This window comes from Tupaia chinensis, unplaced genomic scaffold, assembly GCF_000334495.1.
Source record: "Tupaia chinensis unplaced genomic scaffold, TupChi_1.0 Scaffold000459_1, whole genome shotgun sequence".
NCBI lineage: Eukaryota > Metazoa > Chordata > Mammalia > Scandentia > Tupaiidae > Tupaia > Tupaia belangeri.
In genome coordinates this window covers 2,087,566-2,112,086 of record NW_006159968.1, presented here as the reverse complement: position 1 = coordinate 2,112,086, position 24,521 = coordinate 2,087,566, and the positions used below count along the sequence as shown (strand labels likewise).

The following is a 24,521-nucleotide window of genomic DNA, read 5'->3' as shown; positions in this document are numbered from 1 at the left end:
GGGCATGTGTGCATACGTGCTCAAGATACCGAGAGGTGAGGAAGGAGAAGGGATTGCAACATGGCCATCCCCCCTGGGGAATGATTTCTCACCTTCTGTCTATCTGTCTCTGTCTTTCTGGTGAGCGCTTGTGCTCTATAGCAATAACCTCTCCAAAAAAAAGAAAAAAAACGAAAGCAAAGGAGGCCCTCAATTCAATGTAAAAGCAAAACAGAGGTAACAATGTAAGCATTTATTATAGAAGTAAAGATAAGGGGCTTATCAGTGTGGACTGGAGGGGTAAGGCAAGTTTTCAGCTTGTGGATGGTCCTTGATGAGTGGGTTGGAATTAGACAGGCATAAAGAACGAAGGAAGGGGGTCAGCCTGTGGCCTGGTTGTGAGGCCGCTGGACTCTATGTGGCTGACTGTGTGATTCAAGTTCCAGACCCAGCACCTTGAGAAATACCTGCGTGCACGTGTGTGTGTGTGCCCACAATCCCAAAAGGAGAAAGGAGGAGTAGAAGGGATTGTGGTGTAACCACTCCCTGGGGTGGGTGTTTTCTCACTTTTCGTTTCTCTGTCTCTCTCTGGCAAGTGCACGTCCTCTGGCAAATAATAATAATAATAATAATAATAATAATAATAATAATAATAAAAAAAGGTAGGAGGAAGTCAGCACTGTAGAGGAGTGGGTGAACAAAGCAGGGAAGGGGAGTGCAGCAATGCTGGGTGAAGAGAGAGAGGCAGCCAGTCGCAGGAGTGGTGCTGGTGCAAGGAGTGCAGCTGGCGTGGCACTCTCACAGCTGTTCTCATGTCTTTAGTCCTTGCTCTTCACCTCACCAGTTGTTTCCACAGCTTGGATTTGGATCTTTGTATCCGTAGTATTTAGCATTACACTAGTTATAGAAAGGTATGGCATCAGATAGTGTCATTCAAATTATAAGAAAAGGAGAAAATTGGCAGAAATGTACTCTTGGCTTTAGTGTCAACGCTAAAGTGATTAGTAACAATTATTGCATTTCTTATATGTGCTTTTGTAGAGGCCAAGTATCTGTTTACTTAAGTGCCCTCATTTGGGAAGTGGTAGAAAAAAATTCATCTGGAAATGTTAGAAAAATATTTGAATTTTCATAGTATAAAATCTTTGTAATTTCTATATTTTCTAGTAGGTATATATTGAAAGCATGGGGTCTGTAACAGAACGTGAATATACATCAAAATAGACACATGAGTGAAATTTTGAGTCCTGAACGGCATGGCATGTAAGCGATGGCCCTGCTGCTGCTCAGCTGAATGTCATTGGATATGACATATACCCTTCCTGGAGTTCAGTGTCCAGGTCTGCGTGTGAGGGCATTTTCCCAGAGGATTTGTAAAGTATTTTCTAGCTTAAAAGTCTGGAAATCTAAAATTCTCATTTGCTAGTTCTTGGCTATTGGTGGAAGAATAATCCATTCTGGGAAAATAATCTTTTCTGTGTATCAGATCTTTCTATTATCTATGTATGACGGAGAGCTCATGTGGTCACTGGAGAGACAGAGACAGAAGTCAATAAATCACCTCCCCGGGGGGGTCAGGGTGGGGGGGTGGCCATACTGCAATTCCTTTTCCATTCTCCTCTCAGGATTTTAGGCATGCATGTATATGCACCAGAAGTGAGTTTCAAGCTGCCAAGTCTGGAACTCAAACCATGGTTGGCCACATGGAATTCTAGTCCCTTAACCACTATGCCACCCACTGGACCTCTGTAATTTGTTTTGAATAGTACTTCCAAAGAGAGCAAATGGTAATTCTAATGGACATGTGGTAAATTTTTGTAAATGATTTTTTGTCAGATATAAGTCTAAACATACTTAAATTATTACAAAATAATTTCTTCAGTTCCTCAGTAAAAATCAGAGTTACATGTAATTAATTTATCAAGACTTAGTTTTTGCATTCTTTAAGGGCAATATGAATTCAGAGTCATTATTAGAGGGAGAGAGTATAAACTTAATAAACTTGATGGAGTCTCTACAGGAGGTGTATGTTTATAGTTGCTATAATCACACAGCATTTACTTCTATCAGGTCACTGCTTTTTAGATTTTAAGTGTTGATGTGAGGTTGAATTCTATATTCTAATGATTCTGACTTGCTCCTATTTTAGGAACTTTCACAGTTCAGTTTTATGATGGAGTAATTCGTTGTTTAAAAAGAATGCACATTAAAGCCATGCCTGAGGATGCTAAGGGGCAGGTAAGAGTGTTCAGTATTCCTAGCTACCCAAAGAAATGTCTTCCTGAATGGCGACTGATCAAAAATAAAACAAAACAAAACAAAACAAACTATATATATATATATATATATACACACACACACACACATTTTTAAAGTGAACTAATTGTAGGATTATGTGCTGATAGCCCCAAATAGCAGCAAGAAAAGGAAGCTTAGAATGTAAAATAAACTATACACTTGATTTTTGCTTCTTTGGTTTTAGACCTGCTAAAGTTATAGGTCACTAGTTTCTGTTCCAGGTGAAATCCCAGCATCCACTAAGCTGGTGTTGTCCTATCGACCCAGCTGGATCGTGTAACCAGTCTATGGGAAGTGAGGTAAGTGCCTTTTTTCTTTAAATTTTGTTTTGTTTTTCCTGGTATATAGTATCATTTAGAAAGTTAATTTTTAATATAAAATTTTACATTTAGTTTCGTATTTTCTTCTTTCCTTGTACAAATCAGAGTCATTCATTTTCTTTTAAAAGGCGCTTACCTGACACTCTGTAGGCTGTTTCAGGTAGGGCTGTGTGAGTCACATGATGGGAGCAGTGTGTTACATGCTCTGTCACTGCTCCGAGCAAGAATGAACGGTAAGCACTTGAAGGAGAAGGCAGGGATGGACTTAAAGCCATGATTCCATTTGATGACTGTGTTCCCTGAAATACTGGAAAGAAAAGGTGCCTTTAGAAATTTAAAATATTTTCGTTTGGATTCTGCTGTTATTTGGGATTTTCAGCACCTGGACCTACAATTAATTTTAAGAACTTGAAAGTAATCTATAAAAATGTCTTATGTGGAAATAAATATACTATGTATTTGTTCTATTTCACTTAGTTAAAAATATTCAGGAATATATTAAAATCATTTGTTCAGTTTCAGTCAAGTGCAAATAAACATTTAGTAGTCTAAAAGTGTGTAGCACCACATCTAAATCATTAGTGAAGAAATCTTTTGAGAAGTATGATTGTTTCAAATCAGCTGGTTTTCACAAATTTAGTTATGAAATAATGACCTAGCAGAGTTTTTCCTCCTAATTAATATATAAATGAAATTTTGAATGAAATGCTTTTGATCAAAAAATTGCTTTGTGTCTTTCTGTGTGTATGTATAAATAAAATGCTCTTTTAAGGATTCCGTGGTATGATTTCTTGGTTAGTGTATAGATAGATTGAGTAAAAATGTTGGAGATATAGTTTAGTATGGACCTACTTAATTAAAATAATTTTGTTTTCTTTTAAAATGATTTTTTGTTATGCTGGTTATTCAGGTATTCATGAAATGATATTAATATTATTGCCGTAAAATTTTCTTTTTTCAAAGTGAAGCACTGAGCAAATTTGGCTTATTGTAAAATATAAATTTGGGGATTTTTTTTTTTTAAGTTGCCAGAATGTGTGTGCACTTAGAGAGATAGGGAGAAAAAAAGCAAGAAAGCACACCCCCCAGGGTCGTGGTCACATCACAATCCCTTTTCCTCCATCTGCCCATCCTTTTGGAATTTTGGGCATGCATACATGTGCACCTGGTATGTTTCACAAGCAACCAGGTTCAGTACTGACATACAGTTGGCCAGATAGGATCTAGTAGCCCTAAGCTCAAGCCACAGGCTGGCCTGGAATGTTTACTTTTAATTTTAATCACACTGTCACATATATTAACATGAAATCAGTGCCCAAATACAAAACTACTAAAAGAATCTCGAGGTAGTGGTATATTTCTTTTAATTTTTTCATAATCTTTAATTAATTTGAGTTCATTAAGATATTTGTACAATTATTTTCTGGCTCCCATTCTATGATTTTTTTTCTTTTCTTTTTTATTCCCCATAAAGGTTTTGACTTGTTTTCATGTAGGAAATAGGCTATGTCAGTAGTTGTTTGGGCAAGGCTAAGCGAAACTATCTTTTACATAATCTTCTAGATTTTGAGTACATTGAGAATATCTTTAAAAAGTACATTATGTAAAATTTTATCTTTTTGGGACCAGCAGATGGCATAATGGTTACGTTGCTGGACTCCCACATAATGCGCCGTAGTTACAGTCCCAGACCTGGCATCTTAAAGTCCTGCCAGGCTCCTGTGTGTGCACGATCAAAATCCCAAGATGAAGTGGAAGACAATTGTGGCATGGCCATCCACCCCCGGCGGTGATTTCTCACTTTCTGTCTCTCTCTGTCCCTCTAGCAAGCACACGTGTCTTATAACAAAAATCTCTCTTAAAAAAAGTTAATATACTAGCATAGTATGCATCAAATAAATGCACTGTGTGACGCTCTTTCCTAAACTTTCTGCAGGAGCTGTATAAAATGTGTTATTGGTAGCAGTTTTTATATATGTGAACCTCCAAATGAACTGATTTCCTTCAGCCTAAATATAAATCTTCATGCTATTGTTCTGGCTTGAGTCAATTGGTTAATATTAGTAAACATCTCATTGCATACCTTAAAGAACTTTTAATATTATACTGGATGAAATATGAGTTGAATCTGTAGCCATTTTTCACACTAGGAAAGAAGGTATGGTAGACATGTCAACCGTCTCAGTAACATTTTCTCTGTCTTTACTACCTTCTTTCTCCACCTTTTTTTTGGTGTAATTTTAGTGGAACTGTGATTTTTTTTGTGTAATTTAGTGGAACTATATATAGCATTACGGTGATGCTATACATCAGTAGCAATGAAATGCAACTATTTCGTAGGATGGGGATTGATTTCTGCATCTGATGAGATACCTTATTACTTTACCTTACTGTTCTTTCTGATATTCCCTAGTAAGAGCATATCGTTGATAATTACAGGGTGACAGAATGAGTCATAGAATTTCTTAATTTTGAGGCACGTAACTTGCTTTTTCTCCTTATTCTTTTTTCTTTCTTAATTTGTGCCTTTACAGAGTTTACATTGTAACTTTGTAGTGTTAGAGATTGGCCCATGTGGTCACCATTTATAAAACATTTTTGTGTACATTACTGTATTGGGTTTTCATGTAGCCAATCTTTTTTATTTTTTTTTTTTGGAGAAGTTTTTCGCTACAGGGCGCATGTGCTCGCCAGACAGACAGAGAGAGACATAGAGACAGAAAGCGAGAAATCACCCCCCAGGGGGATGGTCACGCCACAATCCCTTCTCCTCCACTCTCCTCTCAGGATCTTGGGCATGCACGCACACGCACCCGGCGTGAGTTTTACGCCACCGGGTCTGGGACGCGAACTGCGGTCGACTACTTCGAAGTTCAGCGACATAGCCATTACGCTAACTGCTGGTTCCCATCATGTAGCCAATCTTTTGACATAGATCTGCTGACATTTTTGTTTCACAGGTGAGGAATTCATAATTTAGAGAACTGAGTAATGTAAAACTTTACTCACCTATTATGTATGAAGTGACTACTCGAACCCAGGCCTGATTTTAAACACAAGTGCTTTTTTTATTGTATACTCTATTAAGCTATCCATACAGAATCTGGAGATATATCATCAATTCTAATACATGGAAAGATCACACTTCTGTTATTATTTAATAGTGAAGCTCTTCTATTTAAAAAATAAGAGAGCAGGGGTCAGCTAGTGGCATGGAGGTTAAGGTGGCTGGATCCCACATGGTTGACTCTGTGGTTTGAGTCCCTGATCTGGCAGCTTGAAGAAACATACTGGGCGCATGTGCTTGCCTGCTCAAAGTCCCAAGAGGAAAATGGAGGAGAAGGGATTGTGGTGTGGCTATCCCCCACTGGGGGATAATTTCTAATTTTCCTTTTCTGTCTCTTGCTCTGTCTCCTTAGTGAGCACATATGTACTATAGTAAATTAAAACAAAACAAAACATACAAAAGTGAAATAATGGTGGAATTCTTTAATCATATGGTTGCAATGATTCCCATGATTAGCGATTTATTTGATCAGGAAGCATTTTTTAAAAATATCTAATTTAAATTTTAAAAAGTAATATAATTCTCTTTCCTGTATTCTTTCCTTTTTCTTTTATTGGAGAAAATACCTTGGAATGGAAAATTACATTTTTTACTATTTAGCCACTTACTATTTTCTTTCCAATGTAGAACCCAGAGTTAAACACTCTGCTGTTGATAAGTCTTCACACAGGTGATCTGTGCCACATGGAGCACTCTGCTTGTCTGGGTGTCCTTGCTCTTGTTTCTCTTTCCACTCTGTAGACTGCTTTCTCTCAATTTTTTCCAATGATGGCACTTTCCTTGCTTACTGCTTAAATGTTTGTCTCAAGGCTCCCCTTAGCCATGATGCTCTTAGCTCCCTACTTTGCTCCTTGATCCTTCCTTCACTTTTACTCATTCCTGTACACTTGGATTTTTATGCCTTTGTTTAATGTTTTTCCTTTTGCTGGATATGTCCATATTCTCCTTTCTGGTTACTGTTGTCCCTAGCAATTCTTACTTTCTATCAGGGTTCAACTCGTCTGTCATTTTCCCTGAAACCTTCTGCTGATCTTTCACTTCGATCAAAATTTATCTTTTCATTTCTGCTCTCCCATAATATTTCATTTTTACCTCTGGGAAATCTCCTGTCATTCTTTCTTATAGTTAATTTGATTTGCCTGTGATTCCTTATGAGCAGGCCCAGTCTTTTATAGCTATTGTCTCTTGAATTTTTAGCATGGTTCCTAGCATGTAGAGTAGAGTGTTCTATAAAAAATTGGAGAATGAATCTGTTAGATGCAATCTCATGATGTTTTCAGTTCATTTCAATCATGGGGAGAGAGAGCAATGCATAGATTTTATTTTTGTAATAACTTAATGTCTTTACCATGTAATTTGATAGTTGAATAGCCACCAACCTATATTGCATATTCTTTAATTTTGTTAACCCATATTGCTTATATTTGTTAATGAAAACTTGTGAATTAAATTTATTTGATGATATAAAGTTGTTTTGACCAGGAATTTGATATATTACACGTTTTGCATAAATCTGAATTGGTGGTCTATTTGACAGATCTTAATGGCCTCAGGAAAGATTCACTCTGCAAAGATACTATAAATGTTTGCTTTATAGAAATCTTCCTAGTTGTGAAAATTAAAAGGCTAAAACCACTTTACATTTCCTTATACCTTTTTTTTTTGTGCAATAGGTATTTTTAGTTAAAAATAAAATAGTAAAACTTATGTAGCAATAAACTAAAAAGAAACACAGGAAAAATAAATATTCATACCTCAAAGAAATGATAACTTTTTAACATAGACCCAGCGAGTTGTACAGGGAGAGAAATGAGCCTGTAGAATGACAGTATGTGTTCTACCTTGATCAAGACATGTAGCTCTCTCTCTTCTTTTTTGTTTTTTTCATCAGTTATATTATGCTGTTGTGATAAATTGGTACCTGAACCTTAAAAGTTTTAGAAAATAATATAATTATACCTTCATTTCTGCCGAGTCAACTATAAATGGTACATTCTTTCTAATACTGAAAAGTAATTTGCTCAGTTGAAATACATTTCTTTTAAACTTTGTAGAGTTACGACAAAAGCATTTTTCTCTTCTTTTTTTATATTGTGGAAAAGAAATCCAATGTAGCATTTATACCCTAAAATGCTAAGGTAGAATGTCTCATAGTATTTTATATTTGCCATAAATTTCCTCTGTTGTTTTATATTTTATTCCTGAGAAAATGTATCAAAGGAATACTTGTTATTGAATATATTTTTCCTATTTAATAGGTTATGTGATTCAACTAACTTGTTAGATTATTAAATTTGATAATGTTCAAGTTGATCTACAGTGTAAATGGAGTATGGTTAATTTGATTCTTTATTGTTTCTGTGTGTATTTGTACGTAGCTTTGAAAAGGTGATATGTATTTTCATTCATTAGTGTAGTTCCATTTTGATTAATATTTAATACGTTACATGTTTTGTGTGTTTCCTTTGGAGGATTGGATTGCATTAGTCAAAGCAGCTGCTGCAGCTGCAGCCAAGAATAAAGCAGGGAATAAACCTCGAACCAGCGCTAACAGCAATAAAGATAAAGAGAAAGATGAGAGAAAGTGGTTTAAAGTACCTTCAAAGAAGGAAGAAACTTCAACTTGTATAGCCACACCAGAAGCTGAGAAGAAAGAAGATCTGCCAACATCTAGTGAAACATTTGGTACAAAATACAGTCTTATGTTCATTCTTTATGACACTGGCAAACTCTGAGTGAATAAGTCAAACCTTTGGTTACCCATAATTTTGAAGATGTGATTAAATTATTAGGCTCTTTTTTTTTTTCCCTAGCATATGATATGATGGATAGTCTTTTTAGCAACTTACCAATAGATCTGTTTTTTGTTTGTTTGTTTGTTTGTTTTTAATTGCCAGGAGTTGTGTGCACTTGCCATAGAGGTATGGACAGAGAGGGAGGGAGAGAGCACACCCCAACCCTGTCAAGCTGCAGTGTTTTCTCTTTCATTTCTCTATCTTGTTGGGATTTGAGCATGCACGCACACATGCCCAATGTGTTTTTCAAGCTGCCAGGGTTGGAATTTGAACCATGGTCAGCGTATGTAGATTCTGGCTGCCTTAAACGTTAGGCCTCAGGGCCAGCCCAGTTCTTAAGATTTAATGGTCCAGCATGGGTACTTCATATGAAATGGCCTTAATACTCTAGAATAGAAATGAATTGAGAGTTTTATTTGTAACTTCTTGGTAGTAGGTTTTTATTTGTTCAAGGTTTTTGTTTCTTTATTTTGTGTTTTTTTTCCTCCCAAGCTTTTAAATGCTTTTGCATATATTTTCAATACGTGATATGGAAAAAGCAGTTAAGTCATTCTTTTCCTTCCTTTTTTTCTTTTTTTCTTAAGGAATAACTGCTTAGTAGTCTTATTTCTAATATATCAGCCTGAAAGAATTTCTGTTATTTGAAGTTTTATATCAAGCCCTAGATTTTAAAAGTTAATGTGCAAAATGTTTTTATTATTTAAAAAGCAATCTTGTTTTTCAATTTTGGATTCTAGATAAACTCTCATATATGTGTTCTATTAAAAGTAGGACTTCATGTAGAGAACGTTCCAAAGATGGTCTTTCCACAGCCAGAGAGCACATTATCAAACAAGAGGAAAAATAATCAAGGCAACTCATTTCAGGCAAAGAGAGCTCGACTTAACAAGATTACTGGTAAACTACAATGATTCTTTTTGGGGGTAAACATGGGGGGTTTGATTTTAGAATAGTTTATTTTTAATAAAGTAAAATGCATCTTTTGGTTCAGTGTAATGAAATGGTTTATAAGAAAGTCACTTCCAGGTTCTTCAAAATCAATGTCTTTTAACACTATCAGTTTTATGGGTTGTAAAATGTGAAAAACACTCTATTCTACCTACCTCACAGGGATGTTGTGAGGATTAATAAGATCAAATGCTACAAAGTGTTGTAGTTTTTAAATCCCTTTGATGGTAGGAGTGTCTTCTACAAGAACTGAATTCTCTCCTTTTGTCAGCCTATAGCTAATAACATGATTTGTGAGGCACCCAGTGTTTCCATGCAAACATTCTTACACCTGACCAGGCTCACTTTAAAAATGGCACCATATATGGTTGGAAAAAATGAATATTTGAATTAAATTCTGTTCCAGAGTCTATTAGCTCCTGTTGTAAAAGTATTTCTTTCAGTTTCTGTTGTGTTTTTACTCCACCCCACCCCCCACCACTTTTATCTTCAAATTAGTCTCTACAATCTGGACTTTTTTTCCCATTTGCTTTCGTGTAGTTTAGGAAGTTGCAGTGCTAGGATTATGAAAAGCACTGAAATACACACCTGGTTAGTATTCATGTATGAGAGCATTGCAGTATGAAAACTGGAACCAGTTAGACAGGTCCTATCACTTACTTCCAAGGCCTATTCAGCCTCTGTTTGCAGTCTTTAAAGGAAATTGTGAACCTATATAATTTTTCTGAGAGTATGTTAAAAGGAAATTTAAATACTTCACTTATTCATCATATAGTTTTATACTAAGGACAAAATAGTTTTTAGTACTTTTGGCATAGTAAAGCTGTGTAAACCTTTGTTGACGTTCATTTAAACAATTTGAAGAATCCTGGTTTCATTGTGAGATCTAGATAAAATGTTAATTAGATATTCTGACCATTTTCTGAAAAGAGGAAGCCCACTGAAAGACTCTTCTGGAACTGAGGTTTCTTTAGAACCTCTGTTTTATTATAGTAATTGTTTAAGTGAATATAGTTGGTTTCAATAGCCGAGACTATTTAGTCTTCTTCCATTTGTTTATATTATTTTCATGCCTTTCTCTGATAAAGTGTGGTTGGCCCCAGGGCAGGAAATATTTCAAATTAGTTTACTCATACCACCTTTCCCTTGGGACCTGCTAGCCTTTGAGAAAACCATAAAGTTCTCTAAGTTTATTCTGATGGCAACTTGCAACTTCAGTTTTGCCTTGAAACATGGAACTCAGTGCTATGTGATGGGAAGAAGTGGAATAGTCTTTCTAATTTCTGTGATACAAACATCAAAACAGCACTGTTGGAGGAGTGAAGATCAACAGGAGGTGACACCAACAGGATACAACTGCCAACTTACCAGCATCATGTTTTTATTCCCTTCGATCTGGATAACCTGTTTAGTTTTCAGCCAGTGCACTCTAACCTGTGCCTTACTGAGAGGTTCAAGCTCAACATATAAAGAAATTTTTAAAAAAGGAAACGGCTGAGCCTACATTGATGCATTGTCTCCACATGGCTTTGAAAAGACAGTAGTGTCCGGAGAAAGAACCATTTTACCATGTACCTCAGGTTACAGCGCCGGTTGCTTAGGAACACCTAGAGGGACATCTTCTTCACTTTTCTTTGGGAATCTTAAATGAATAAGTGATAGTGTGGCAGTGGAACAAAGCATAAAATGAATATGAAATCATTATAACCTTTTCGCTTTTATTTCCTCAGACATTTAAGTATATGATAATCATTTTATTATAAATAAATAAAAAAATTGTCTTCAATGGTTGAAATGCAGGCTTACCTACCTGTTCAGTAAATTTCATTTGTAGTGATAGAAAGAAATGAAATCTAATATAAAATCTCAATTTGTTTTGGAATTTTGATATATTTTAAATCTACCTAGGTCATCTCTCTGTGTCTTTTTGTCCCATTACTGCTGAGAAGAATGGGACTGAGATCAAGGCAGCCTGTTTGGATGTCCCCCAGCCCAATACATTTTTTGCTATTTTTAATAGTTCTAGCAGAAAATAAGTGGACTACTGGACAGATTTGATTCATTTGTTTACTCACTCTTTCTGTTCCATTCCCCACATACCATACAACAATTTTAAATCTTATTTTTGTGTAGAGAATGACAAAAGGATGGCTTTTTTCAGGATTTTCAAATAGGTGGGCATTGAAAATGTAATTACATGGTATATATACATACATATGTATATATACATGTGTATATGTACTATATATACACACTATGTGCGTGTGCATGTATGTGTGTGTTTATATATATGTATATAAACATATATATATATATATGTGTGTGTGTGTGTGTGTGTGTGTGTGTGTATATATATATATATATATATATATTTATGTTGTGTAAAATAAACAATTTTATATAGAAAATCAGGAGTCCATACTTCTGAGACATCAGTAAGCAAGCTGAGTAGATTTAAAAACACAGATCAAGAGAACGGAATGAAAGAAGAAATATTAAGTCATTAACACAGTCTATTCCCATAATTCCGAAGACCACCTAGATGTTCAGTCAACTTAGATATTATCCATTTAAGGGATTTTAAAATTCCTGAGGTTTTAGTTGACCAGTAGTACGTTATTGATAATAGTATCAAGAATATTTTACTCTTGATCTTGGTAAGAAGATTGTGTTTTGAAGTCCTGTAGTTGAAAAGTAGACCAAGAATTTAACCACTTTGTTACCCTTTGCCGTTCCAGGGAATTCTGGCCTTTAATCTATTTATTCCTTTTGGGAGGGAGAGATGGACTGTATATTTTATACTGAAGACTATTGTGACTTTGTGGGTTAGATTTATAATATTTGATTGTTTTCTGCCTGATGTTTAAATAACTTCTTGGAGTTGTTGTATGGTGCATTCTTTGAGGATAATTTTATCTTAAAGACACATTCTTCTGGAGGAAAGTTTGTTAATAATATATTGATGATAAGTATTTTCTAATAAGTAAATTAATTTCATTTATATCTGTTTCCTTCATATTAATTCTTCTCATTTCTGTGGATATTGCATTTTTTCCCAGAATGCTAGGATGTCACAAAAACAGATTTTGAACTGCCTCTTAAGGCAGAAGTAATCAGAGTCCTCTCCTTAAGTACCTGTTTAATTATTTTCCCTCTTCTATTGTTTATATTTAATAACTTGTTTGTAAGTTTGTGTGTGTATAAATCATGAAAACATTTTTATTGATCACACTTGGGACTTTTGACTTCACAGATACCAGATGTTGTATTTTTTCATTGAATTTTGAGTAGTTTTTTCTTAAAATGCTTTATTACTTTTTTTTTTTTTTTAAAGTTTTGCTGTAGGGTGCATGTGCCTTCCAGAGAGAGAGAGAAAGAGAGTGAAGGAAAGTGGGAAAGCAAGCCACCAGGTCCAGGATTTGAACCGTGGTCAGCCATGTGGGAGTCTCACCTCTCTCTCTTTTTGGGATTTTGGGCATACACACACACACACACACACCCGAGATATGATTTTCGAGCCGCCAGGTCCACGACTTGAAGCTCTAAGTCATCCATATGGGATCTAGCCATCTTAACCTCCATACCACCTGCTTACTGTTGGTTTTTATGAGTACATTATAAGACTTTAGTTTTTATTTCTGAGCCATTACATAGAGATGACTTAATAAAATGAGTTTATTATAGTCTAATGTAAATTCACAAGTTCTAACTGAATTATTTTGTTTCTTTTAAAACTTAGGGCATCTTGTTTTTAATTTTATAATTTGTGCTCTGTTCTCACTATTAGTGAGTGTTAAAAACTTTTTACCACCTGTATTAAAGGGATCAAGATAAATCGTATAATTATTTTTTTAAGAGATTTTGCTATAGGGCTTGTGCCCTTGCTGAAGAGACCGAGAGACAGAAAGTGAGAAACCACCTCACAGGGGGATGGGCATGCCACAGTCCTTTCTCTTCTTTTCTCCTCTTGGGATTTTGGGGACACACGCACACATACCTGGCATGAGTTTCAAGCTGCTGGGTCTGGGACTCAAACCGCTGTTGACTACGTGGGAGTCCAGCAATGTAACCATTATACCACCTGCTGGTCCCAATTATTTAACTATTAATTAGGAAATATTTTTTTCATTTGAGTATCCTTAAAAATAAAAACTGCTCAGTTCCAGGCAAAATAGTAACTTAACTCACTAATTATTTTTATTTCATTAGTTCACTAATTTTACAGAATATTAACTAAAGTAAAACCTAGTGAATCATTTAAATGTTAAAGAAATATTCCATGTTATGTCTTTTTCAGTCATGTAAAAATATGTTCACAATATAACTAGAGTCAAATTTATGATTTAAAAACTTTTTACAAAATTGTTGAAATAGTATTTATTTTTGTTTAAATCTACACTACATATGGTATAAGACTGGAACATACTTTGTAGATTATTACTTCAGATTGGGCTGAATAATAGTCTCAGCCATTAATGTATCAAAGACATTGTTTCATACTCAGTCTTTTCTATTTTATATTAATCTGAGGACTGGATCTTCATCTTTCCAGTAAAGTTGTCTTTTGCCTAATTTAACATTTGACTCTAGGACTACTTTTAAGAATGTAATTTTGAGGGACCAGCAGTTAGTGTAATGGCTATGTCGCTGGACTCCCACGTAGTTGACCGCGATTCAAGTCCTGGACCTGGTGGCTTAAACTAACGCCGGGCGCATGTGTGTGTGTGCCTAAGATCCCAAGAGGAGAATGGGGGAGAGGGGATTGCGGCGTGGTCATCCCTCCTGGGGGGTGATTTCTCACTTTCTGTCTCTCTGGCTCTCTCTGTCTGTCTGGTGAGTGCACATGCCCTATAGCAAAAATGTCTCTAAAAAAAAAATAAATGTAATTTTGATATGTGAATTCCTGCCTGAATCTCTAACACTCTTGGGCATGTTATCTGATTGAGTGGAGTCATGTTGCCTTACGGATAGCTCAGCATTACAGTGTGGCATTCAGGGGCGCCCCTTTTCTCCTACTATATATGTTGACAACTTCAGTAATACAGGTGGGAATTACCCAGTCAGTTTTTTTTTTTTTTTTTTTTTTTTTTTTGTCAGTTATTAAAACATGCTTCTGAAGCAAAGGCTTTATGTGGGCAACTCTGAAGTGAGACAGAAATGGTTTTTGGTGACCTTTGATGAGCCAGGTGGCCATAAACAAACAAAAGTACTTGCTATTATTCAAGTCTTAAAGTACTTGTTATTATTCAAGTCTTATAACCCTGGCTTCATTGAAGGTACCTGACAGGCTTAGTTAAGAATTTTATTATGCCAAGTAATGCCTTTAATTTGTGTTTTGTGAAATTAATTAGCTATATTCCCAATAAACTATCTTCAGAAATTGAAAATTAGTGATGTATATTGGAGAAAATTGGTGCTTCCAAATTTTTTCATCATTTGTGGAATGAAGCTGTAATGTTAAGTTCAAATGTTCTAGGAAGGACCCACGACTTTTTCCCCTCAGTGTAAAATGGACCCATTAATGTTTTTGGAACTCTTTAATAAGATACAGTTGAGCATAGAGATAAAGTACAGAAAACTTAGGTTAAAGGATCCAAGTGAAGTTAAAAGTTGTGTACTTTTTAAAAAATTTTTGCTAATAATATAGTAAAATATTATTTTATATTCTTGATATTTGGATTTGTCATAGGGTAATATTAAGTCTAAATTTCATCGCAGTTATACCCCAAAGCCCAAATGATCAGTATCAGTGTGTTTCAGAATCTCATTAAGAGTTAACGTTAAAAAACAAGAAAAACCCGCACTAGTATGTGAGCAGGTCTCAAGTTCTGATTGATTCTCTTGACTTACTCAGGAATGGTGTTTGTATTTTTGAAATGTAAACATTTTAAAATATTTACTTCTTATGTGCAAGTTGAGTATCCTTTATTTGAAATGTGAGGGACCAGAAGTATTTTGGATTTTAGAATATGTGCATATACATGGTGAGCTATCTTGTAGAAGGTACTCAAATTCATTTATTTTTCATATATATCATATACCCATAGCCTGAATGTAATTTTATACGATTTTTTTTTAACACAACCTTTTGACTGTGACACATCATGTTGAGGTCAAGTGTGGAATTTTCCACTTGTGAAAAAATTGTGTTAGTGTTCAAAAAGTTTGGATTTTGGAGCATTTTAGATTTTCAGATTTGGGATGCTCAACTTGTATTTTTAAAATGTCGTGATTTTACTACTAATGTTTTTGAGAAATAAATTAGGGTGAATATCAGTGTTTTTTTCTAATAAGCAATTTCTGTACAATTTTTCTCAAGGTTTGTTGGCATCCAAAGCTGTTGGGGTGGATGGTGCTGAAAAAAAGGAAGACTACAGTGAAACAGCTCCAATGCTGGAGCAGGTATGAAATGGTAGCATTTGATTTTTTTTTTCAAGGTTCCCACTGGAATGATCTTGGAGCTATAGTGTCTACATAATTGAAATTGCCCTTTTGATCATATATGGGAATAGAAAGCTAATTGATGATATATTTTTAATTCTGCCTTCCCCAAGGCATACGGATAAACTACAGACTTCATTAGCTTTTGTCTTTAATAGACTGGCATTAAAGCCTTTGTCTCCAAAACTTGGAGGATTGGAGACAGGCATCCCAGGGTATATGCTTCCAGCTGGATCACCTTTAACTCACTTACAGAAAGACCCTTACACAAATACTTTTCATTTGTGAGTTAAAACAGGGTTTTTTTGACATCTAATAAAGCTTCTTTTGGAAGAAGTTTCTTTTATATTGTACCAATCGGTGGTGTTAGACTATGTGTTTTATGAATTGATCAATGAGCCATACCTTTTTGCTAGGATGTATATTTTAATAACTACAAAAAAGAAAAGAGTTTAAAAAACTATTAAGGGTCTGTCTTTAAACCACCTAATAGAGGAATTTAAAAGTGAAGGTTGCAATTGCTAGATTTTGCCTTGGCCACCTTCAGATTCCCACAATACCTGTACATAATAAACTGCATGCTTTTCCATTTTCTAAGGGCTTAACTTCTTAGGCACTGTAAAATGATAAGAACACAGTAATAGCCATAACTGGATTTCTTTGGTTCTCTTGTTTTAAAATCTGAGCCTTAATGTAGTTTTAATATATCCTTTTTATATTATTTTAGTTTTCTTTATTAGTAGCCTAATAAAGAAGATTTTAAAATGAGTATCTTTAGCTTTTCTCTATGTGTGTTTTAAAAAATAGTCCCAATTTAATTGATATTGTATTGAGTTTTTCAGGTTTATTTTAGGCCTGATTTAATAACAGTGCATTGTTTTGGTGCCTCCGTTAATATTGTATTAAATCAAAGGTCTCTTAAATTGATTGATATGTCAATGGGTTACACCTGATTTTCTGTGATCATGGAACGGTTAAGTCTTTGCCGTTATTGTCACTATATCAACCAAATTTTAAATGACTTTTTTATTGTGTATTATTATATTCAACATCCCAGATATAACAATATTTGTATTTTCACCATTGTATTAGTATTCTCAGAATGCGACAAATCAGGGACTTGGGTAATAAAATGTTTCTGGAAAATTCATTACAATGTCAATCTTTCATTACACACAGTCCTGCTGAGATGAATGTGATCGTGAAAATTTCTTATTATATGTGGAACGTGAGAGTTAGTGTAGAAGGAATACCCGTTTCAGAGAAAGTACAGAAAACATTTTCAAATAGAGAATAAAGAAAGAAAGGAGGAAAGGAAGGAAAATTGAGTTAACTCGGCTCTTTCTGTTTGCATAATTAAATATTTTGAGAGTCCTTGCCAGTTTTGTAACAGAGACCAATAATCATTCATGAAAACTTTGTAAGTTAGATTTGAAGGAACATCATGTTGTTCCCTTACATTTTTACTTGTCATTCAGGTTGATTTCAATGTGAAAATGTTTTGTAAACAAATTCTTAATTCTTATGCTGCACATTAGCCCAGCTTCAAAGTTAAAAAGCCGAGCTGTGAAACTCTTACTTACTTCTAAACTGGTATCAGTAATTGACGTAAATAAAGGAGAGGTATTGATTGTTGCTAACCTCTGTTGTCCTAATGAGTTTTTCATGACATAGCTTGATGATAGGCCTATAGCAAAAACTTACTATGCTAATGGATTTATTTTATTTATATTTAAAAGAATTCAAGCTCTGTGGTCTTGAACCTCAGTTCTCAGATTATTAATTATAGGTTATTTAATTGTATTAGGGAAATGTCATGTTATATTTACTTTTGGATAAATCTTGCATTAGATGCTTAATAATTAAGTTTCTAAAAATGTTAATTTGTCCTTGTTTAGAAGTTAAGCACCTTATCAGAATATTAATTTCACGTTCTAAAGTCTTGTTTTATAACTTTGTAACTCAAGAGTGATGGATGCTGTAGTGATGTCTCTCACATATGTGAAGATGAACAATAAAATTGTTTATTTACAAGTAATGGCTCTAATTACTTTCCTGGCAACACCTTTTATAATCAGTTTAGGAATACCTTTCACTACGGGCACTTTGTCAAATGATTAATCCTCATTAATACACATATGCAATGACTAAATTCAGGAATAAGAATGATGACAATTGAATAAATGGTACACTTGACCCCCCCCCCAGGCCTTTTATGTGGTCTGTCCAACATACCCTCTGTAGAGCAGTTTAAGGTGCCCTACCTAATGCCAAATATACCCTTTTCCCCACCAAAATTTGAGTGTTCTTGTATTTTAGAGGGAACAGAATTATTTATGCTTTTGGTCCCAGACAATAATCTGTCATATCCCAGGGAACTGCAGACCTACTGACCTGATGGTCATCCCTTACCAAAAAATATGGCATTGAAAAGGTTTCTTGGGAACAAGCATATTGTTCATGGTGCTAACAGTTTGACTCTTTGTAGAAGCCTATGATAGTATAGATTTGAGAAATTTGATTTATTTCATGCTCTCAGATATCAGAAAGAGATACATCGTAGGCATTTCAGCACCATAGATTACAAATCCATCCTATGTGGCTATTCTCTGTTGTCTTTGAACAGTGGACACATTGATACATATTTTTACATGTAGGAAATTTACTGCCAAATGAGTAAAAATATTCCTTATGAAAGAACTGACAAAGTTCTAATTTTTTTTTAAAAGTATCAGTTGGCAGGAAGAAGGTAAAAACTCTCATCTAAGAATGCGACGTATTTTGTTTTTAAATCCAATGTTTTTAACTTACACTTTATCTCTTTGGTTTTTTTTGTTGTTGTTGTTGTTGCTTGTTCTGTATTGTTTTTTAGTCTTTTAACTCTATATTGCTGGTGGCTCTGATTTCATGATGCATCATGCTTATGAAACTAGCTTTCAGCACTAAGATGAGTTAAAGATAATGTTTTGTTAATTTGGTCATTGTTTTCCTGTGGGGAGCTTTCTTTAAAGGGAAACTGTCTACATAGATTTCTACATTCAACTTGATAGAGAGAATTATTTTGCAAGAAAACATCTGAAAGCCAAAAGCTTAAATATATTCCTCTAATGCTCTAAAACATGAAAGTACTGTTTTAAAAAATAATTGTTTATGTCATTGACAGTTATGGTTCCAAAGTAGGCATATTTCAATTCATTACTGAAAACATTTGTCTAGAAAGATGACATATTATGAAAATATTGTGACAATTATACTAAAAAAGCCAAATTTAGACTGAAAGTTGACAGCATCCCTTTAAAGACAGCCTATTCAACTTTTAGTTAATAATTTGTGGGGTTCTTTTTGGTTTTTCATTTGTAATAGAAATGTTACATGTTGCTTAACAATGTTTTGGGATACTAAAGTTGCTTAACAGTCAAAATAGAATACAAGAACAAAAATGAAGAAACCAAAATAAAAATATCAATTTTTTATTATTTATTCAGGCGATTTCACCTAAACCTCAAAGTCAGAAAAAAAATGAAGCTGACATTAGCAGTTCTGCCAACACTCAGAAACCTGCACTGTTATCCTCAACTTTGTCTTCAGGGAAGGCTCGCAGCAAGAAATCCAAACATGAATCTGGAGATTCTTCTGGGTGTATAAAACCCCCTAAATCACCACTTTCCCCAGAATTAATACAAGTCGAGGATTTGACGCTTGTATCTCAGCTTTCTTCTTCAGTGATAAATAAAACTAGTGAGCACAGATTTTTAAAAAATAGTTACTTATCCTATAAGATACATTAAGCAGTTTGATTGTAGTTATATTGTGTTTTGATAAAGTTGCTATTTAAAAACTCAAACTTAGGTGGATATGATAGAGCAGGCTTGAAAGTATTTCAGGGGCAAAACCATAGACATTTCTTACTAATTTACTGTTCAGCTGGTTGAGAAACACAAATTCCCCTGTAGTGTTAACTCTCTTCAACTCATACTCCAAAGACGAGAGGCCTGATTCATTACAAAAAAAAAAAATAGAGAGCCAAAGTAGATATTTTTACTTAGTGCCTAAAACTCCTCCTCTAAGGATAGATTTAGTGTTGCCACTTGTCTGTAATCACCCTTGGCAGTACATCTTGCTCATTATTTCCAAATAATTACAGTGCAGACTTCAGTTTAATCTTATTAATGAAAGAAGAATACCTTCTTAATCATACTTTAAAAGATTGTACTATTTCAGGACTACTAATTTTTCAAGAGTTAACTTGGTCTTCTCTAAAAATAGCCTTTCAGCATGAATTTGGAAATACATGTATACATTTTATATATATATATATATATATAATACTATATATAATACACACACACACACATACACACGTACTCTCTTTTCTCTCTCTCTCTCTCACACACACACACACACATGAGAAGGTTTAAATGACCTTGAGTCTCTCATGTTAGTTTAGTGTGTAAGTTAGGCATATATGAGAAATAGTTACCCTAGAAAGTCACTGGGTAAATATACTTTTCTCCTGCTCTTTGCACAACAAATGAATTGGTAACATGATCAGTAGATGAATATGACACATTTCCTTATGAACTATTTCATACTGTATCTTCCAGAATAAAGATGTGGAGACTTGTATCAAACATAGTAACTTCTCTTCCATTCAATTCCCATATTTATATTTTTAAAATTTTTGATCAGGTTTTGTTTTATTCTTTTTAAAATTAAAAATGAGTAGAAAAGATAACAGGAAAACTCAATTATTTCCTTATCAGCTTTCTTTTATTAATGGCATTTATCATTAGTGATCACTAGAATGTCATATGCCATTGATAAGCATTTTATTTTGAAATTGTTTTTATATCTTGGTATTATAACCATAGTATTACAGCAATTGAATTTTATTCTTTCTATTTTTTTCCAGTTACTACCAGGTCATCTTAATTATTGTAAAATTACTCTTACATACCCACAGCATCGAACTCTTCGGACCACTCTTAACTTCTCTTTCTAAATTACGGGACTATATTGGCTCCTGTAATCCTGCATTTCCAGAATAGTCCACCATGTTTCTATGCCATGTAGAAAGAAAAATCTAAAAGTTAAAAACAAGACAGATTTCTAAACATTTGTGTTATATTGTTAGAAGACTGCTTAAATGGTACCCAATTAGTTATAAAGTACACACGTGGACAAGAATAGTGTCATACTCTTAAAAATCTCTATTATTTACCCACAATAAGTACATAAAATTGTTTGTATTCAGCTTTTTTTTTTTTTTTTTAATGAATCAGGCCCAGACATTGTTTATAAAAATCCATTTGGGGGGATGAGGATGGCATAAAATTACTTAAATTAGTTTTACTTTGGCAAATAAAATAAAGCAAAGCACTAACTCTATGATGTTTGTCAGATTTTTGTCACCTCTGCCCCCTGCCAGTTTTTTTCACCTTTTCAGATTTATAATGCAGCAAGAGAGATGTGTGTATATATGTATTTTTTCTTTTGCTGAAAAGACTTTCCCCGAAGAGTGAAAAAAGGCAATTTACACAATAATCTGTAATTAGAGAATTACCTCTAGTCTGTCACTTGGGGGAGCAACTTGAAATTAATGTTCCATGTTATTTTCTTCTAGTTCTAGTAGATTTTAGATTTTAGAATTTTTGTTTAACTCTTTTTGTGAGTGAGGGCACAATTTTTGCCTTTGATACCTTTGGAACGTGCCATTTCTTGTGGATATCTTATAACATCAGAGGGCAGGATGTGAATCATTTCCCTTTTATCTCCTTAACTATTATAAGATGATCCTGGTATGTATCTGCTTCGTGAACATTGAAGATCTTTTTCTAGGTCCTCCACAGCCTGTGAATCCCCCTAGACCTTTCAAGCATAGTGAGCGGAGAAGAAGATCTCAACGTTTAGCCACCTTACCCCTGCCTGATGATTCAATAGAAAAGGTTTCTTCTCCCTCTCCAGCCACTGATGGGAAACTATTCTCCATCAGTTCTCAAACTCAGCAAGAGTCTTCAGTACCAGAGGGTAATGTATATTGATTTCCTATTAAACCAAATATAAGAGGAGATAAAGAAACAAAAACCTAAGAGATAGAGTATTAGAAAATTAAGGAATTTCTGCTTTTTTCCTTACATCTTTTGGAGTCATGCTTACCTCATTTATTTTGCAAAGTCAAGGGGACTTCAGAAAGTTTGTGAGAAAATGGAATTAAAGTGCAAGTTTATCTTGGTGCAAAAATTTGTGAAAGTCATGCCTAGATTTTTCATAATAGACATTTTACATGAACTTTTTGAAGACCCTGGTGACACTGAGGAATAAAGTACCAGGAAAAGCAAAATTTATTTTTTGCTCGGGGGAAGAGAGAAGGTGGTGTGCCCTTTGTGCCAGGCATTGTTTAACTTACATAACACTTTAATCCGCATCGATATTAACCAAGCCAGTTTTTCTGTGTTAATGAGATATCACATTCTTCATTTTGTATAGTGCCTGACGTTGCACATTTGCCACTTGTGAAGCTGGGGCCTTATCTCCCTCTTGACTTGAGTAATGGTTCAGAAGTTATATCACCACGAGCTACAGATTTCTCTGACCAGAGTGAATGTCCCAGGGTGGAAAAGGAAGATCTGCAGATGCTCACCAATCCTCCTTCCAAAACAGTACCTGATGGGAGAGGAACTCTAACAGCAGCAGGTAAAGAAAAGACTTCCAGAAGCAGCCAGGCATGCTGGACTGGGTATGCCGTGATGTTTAGCTGTGTTATTCTCATTTCTATATAATTCCTTTTCATAAATATTTTTATGTAATGTTTATGGAAGATACAGTTTCTGTGTCTGTTTTAAAGTTCTTTATGTGACCATTTTACTATCATATTCCCTGGACATACTTCTCATTACTGTAATCTACTTCCTTATCTTTGCTACTCTTTTTTTTTTTTGTTAGAGGTCTTTTTTGCTATAGGGCGCATGCACTCGCCAGACAGAGAGAGACAGAGAGACAGAAAGTGAGAAATCACTCCCCAGGGGGGATGGCCACGCCACAATCCCTTTTCCTCCATTCTCCTCGTGGGATCTTGGGCATGTACGCATATGCGCCCAGCGTGAGTTTTAAGCCACCGGGTCCGGGACGCAAACTGTGGTTGACTATGTGGGAGTCCAGCAACATAGCCATTACGCCAACTGGTGGTCCCACATCTTATTTCTAATATACAGAAATTATTAGAGTTAAAAATAATTCTTACTATTAAAGACAGTAAATATTTAATGGTATCAACACTTAGGTTTAAGGATTTTTTTTTTTAAGAGAGATTTTTGCTATAGAGTACATGCGCTCATCAGAGAGATGAAGAGACAGAAAACAAGAAATCACCCCCCAGGGGGTTGGCCACACTGCAAGCCCTTCTCCTCATTTTCTTCTATGGACTTTGGGCTTGCATGCACACATGCCTGGTGTGGTTTAAGCTGCCAGGTCTGGGACTGGAACCATGGTCGACTGGGAGTCCAGTGACATAATAACCATTATACCATCTGCTGGTTCAAGTTTAAGGATTTTAGTAGAACTTACTATTTAAGAAACACTTGATTTAGATTTAGCAGTATACCTATATATTAAGTATAAACAGGGGCAACATCTCCCATTGAATGTGATTTATTGTAAATTTATTTGGGAGGTCTAAAACATGAAATCAGTCATGTTTCATAACACATAGTTTGATGATTTTGTTGTGTTTGTTGCAATCTAAAGGTATTTGGAATATTTTATCAAGTTGATATTTTAAATCTATCAACATGTAAATTCATATTTCCTTTATATAGTTTCATTGTTTTATTTAAAAGTTTTATAGAATTAGAGTGTTATTTAAAAACTACTGAGGGGTGGGATCAGCAGATAGTGTAATGGTTATCTCCCACTTAGTCAACCGTGGTTCGGATCCCAGATCCACTGGCTTAAAAAGCACACTGGGCACACGTGTGTGTGTGTGTGTGTGTGTGTGTGTGTGTGTGTGCGCGCGCGCCCAAAATCCCAAGAGGAGAATGGAGGAAAATGATTGCGGGATGGTCATCCCCTCTAGAAGTTGATTTCTTGCTTTCTGTCTCTGTCTTTCCAGCGAGTGCACAGGTCCTATGGCAAAAAATCTCTCTTAAAAAAAATAATAAAAAGACTAGTGTGTGGGGCCAGGCAGTGGCACAGGGGTGGGTGGTATAACTGTTCCCACAAGGGAAAGATTCTGGATTCATGTTTGGGAACTTCCCTGAGCATGCTAGGTGCACGTGCACTTCCCTGTGACCCAGGCCAGCTGACAGTGGGGGTGGATTGCAGCACAGAGACCCTATTGTGGTGCCAGTCTCTCCGGGTCTATCTTTTTCTCTTCTCTTCGTGTGTGTGTATGCGTCTCTCGTGGAAGAAATAAGTTAAATTCTTTTTTAAAAAGGACTCATATATTTTAAAAAGGCAAATTCTGAAACTTTTCTGCTAAGTTACTTATTTTGAAATTAGATGGGTAAAGTAGTCCTGAGTCGAATCCATTCTGTAATGGAGAAAATCACAAAGCAGTGTCTTTTTTGCAACCAAGGGCATTGGTGACAATTTTATCTAACAATGTCCTTCCTGAAATCTCTTTTTTTTTTGAGAGGTTTTTTTTTTTTTTTTTTTTTTTTTTTTTTTTTTTAGTGG

The 24,521-nt window shown here is 34.9% G+C and overlaps 1 protein-coding gene and 1 long non-coding RNA gene across 4 annotated transcripts in view; one reads left to right on the top strand and one right to left on the bottom strand.

The window, feature by feature from the left end:
* The window catches only part of PHF20L1 (PHD finger protein 20 like 1), an 86,267-nt gene that overhangs the window by 24,951 nt on the left and 36,795 nt on the right, over positions 1–24,521 (top strand). Inside the window, exons 5-12 of the mRNA XM_014590543.2 lie at positions 2,129–2,217; positions 2,499–2,576; positions 8,136–8,349; positions 9,231–9,356; positions 15,727–15,809; positions 19,334–19,586; positions 21,687–21,875; positions 22,335–22,541. Of these exons, the coding sequence (XP_014446029.1) occupies positions 2,129–2,217; positions 2,499–2,576; positions 8,136–8,349; positions 9,231–9,356; positions 15,727–15,809; positions 19,334–19,586; positions 21,687–21,875; positions 22,335–22,541 (1,239 nt within the window). The remainder of the gene's footprint in view (positions 1–2,128; positions 2,218–2,498; positions 2,577–8,135; positions 8,350–9,230; positions 9,357–15,726; positions 15,810–19,333; positions 19,587–21,686; positions 21,876–22,334; positions 22,542–24,521) is intronic.
* LOC102478342 (uncharacterized) overlaps positions 1–24,521 on the bottom strand; it is a 49,058-nt gene that overhangs the window by 1,783 nt on the left and 22,754 nt on the right. For 2 of the 3 annotated variants that reach the window (XR_335585.3, XR_001370908.1), the window contains exons 1-2: positions 20,806–21,679; positions 2,734–2,904 (exon numbers count right to left, since the gene is read on the bottom strand). This is a non-coding gene — a long non-coding RNA (uncharacterized LOC102478342). Of the gene's footprint in view, positions 1–2,733; positions 2,905–20,805; positions 21,680–24,521 lie in introns of those variants that run through there. The other variant, XR_001370909.2, reaches the window with a different exon arrangement.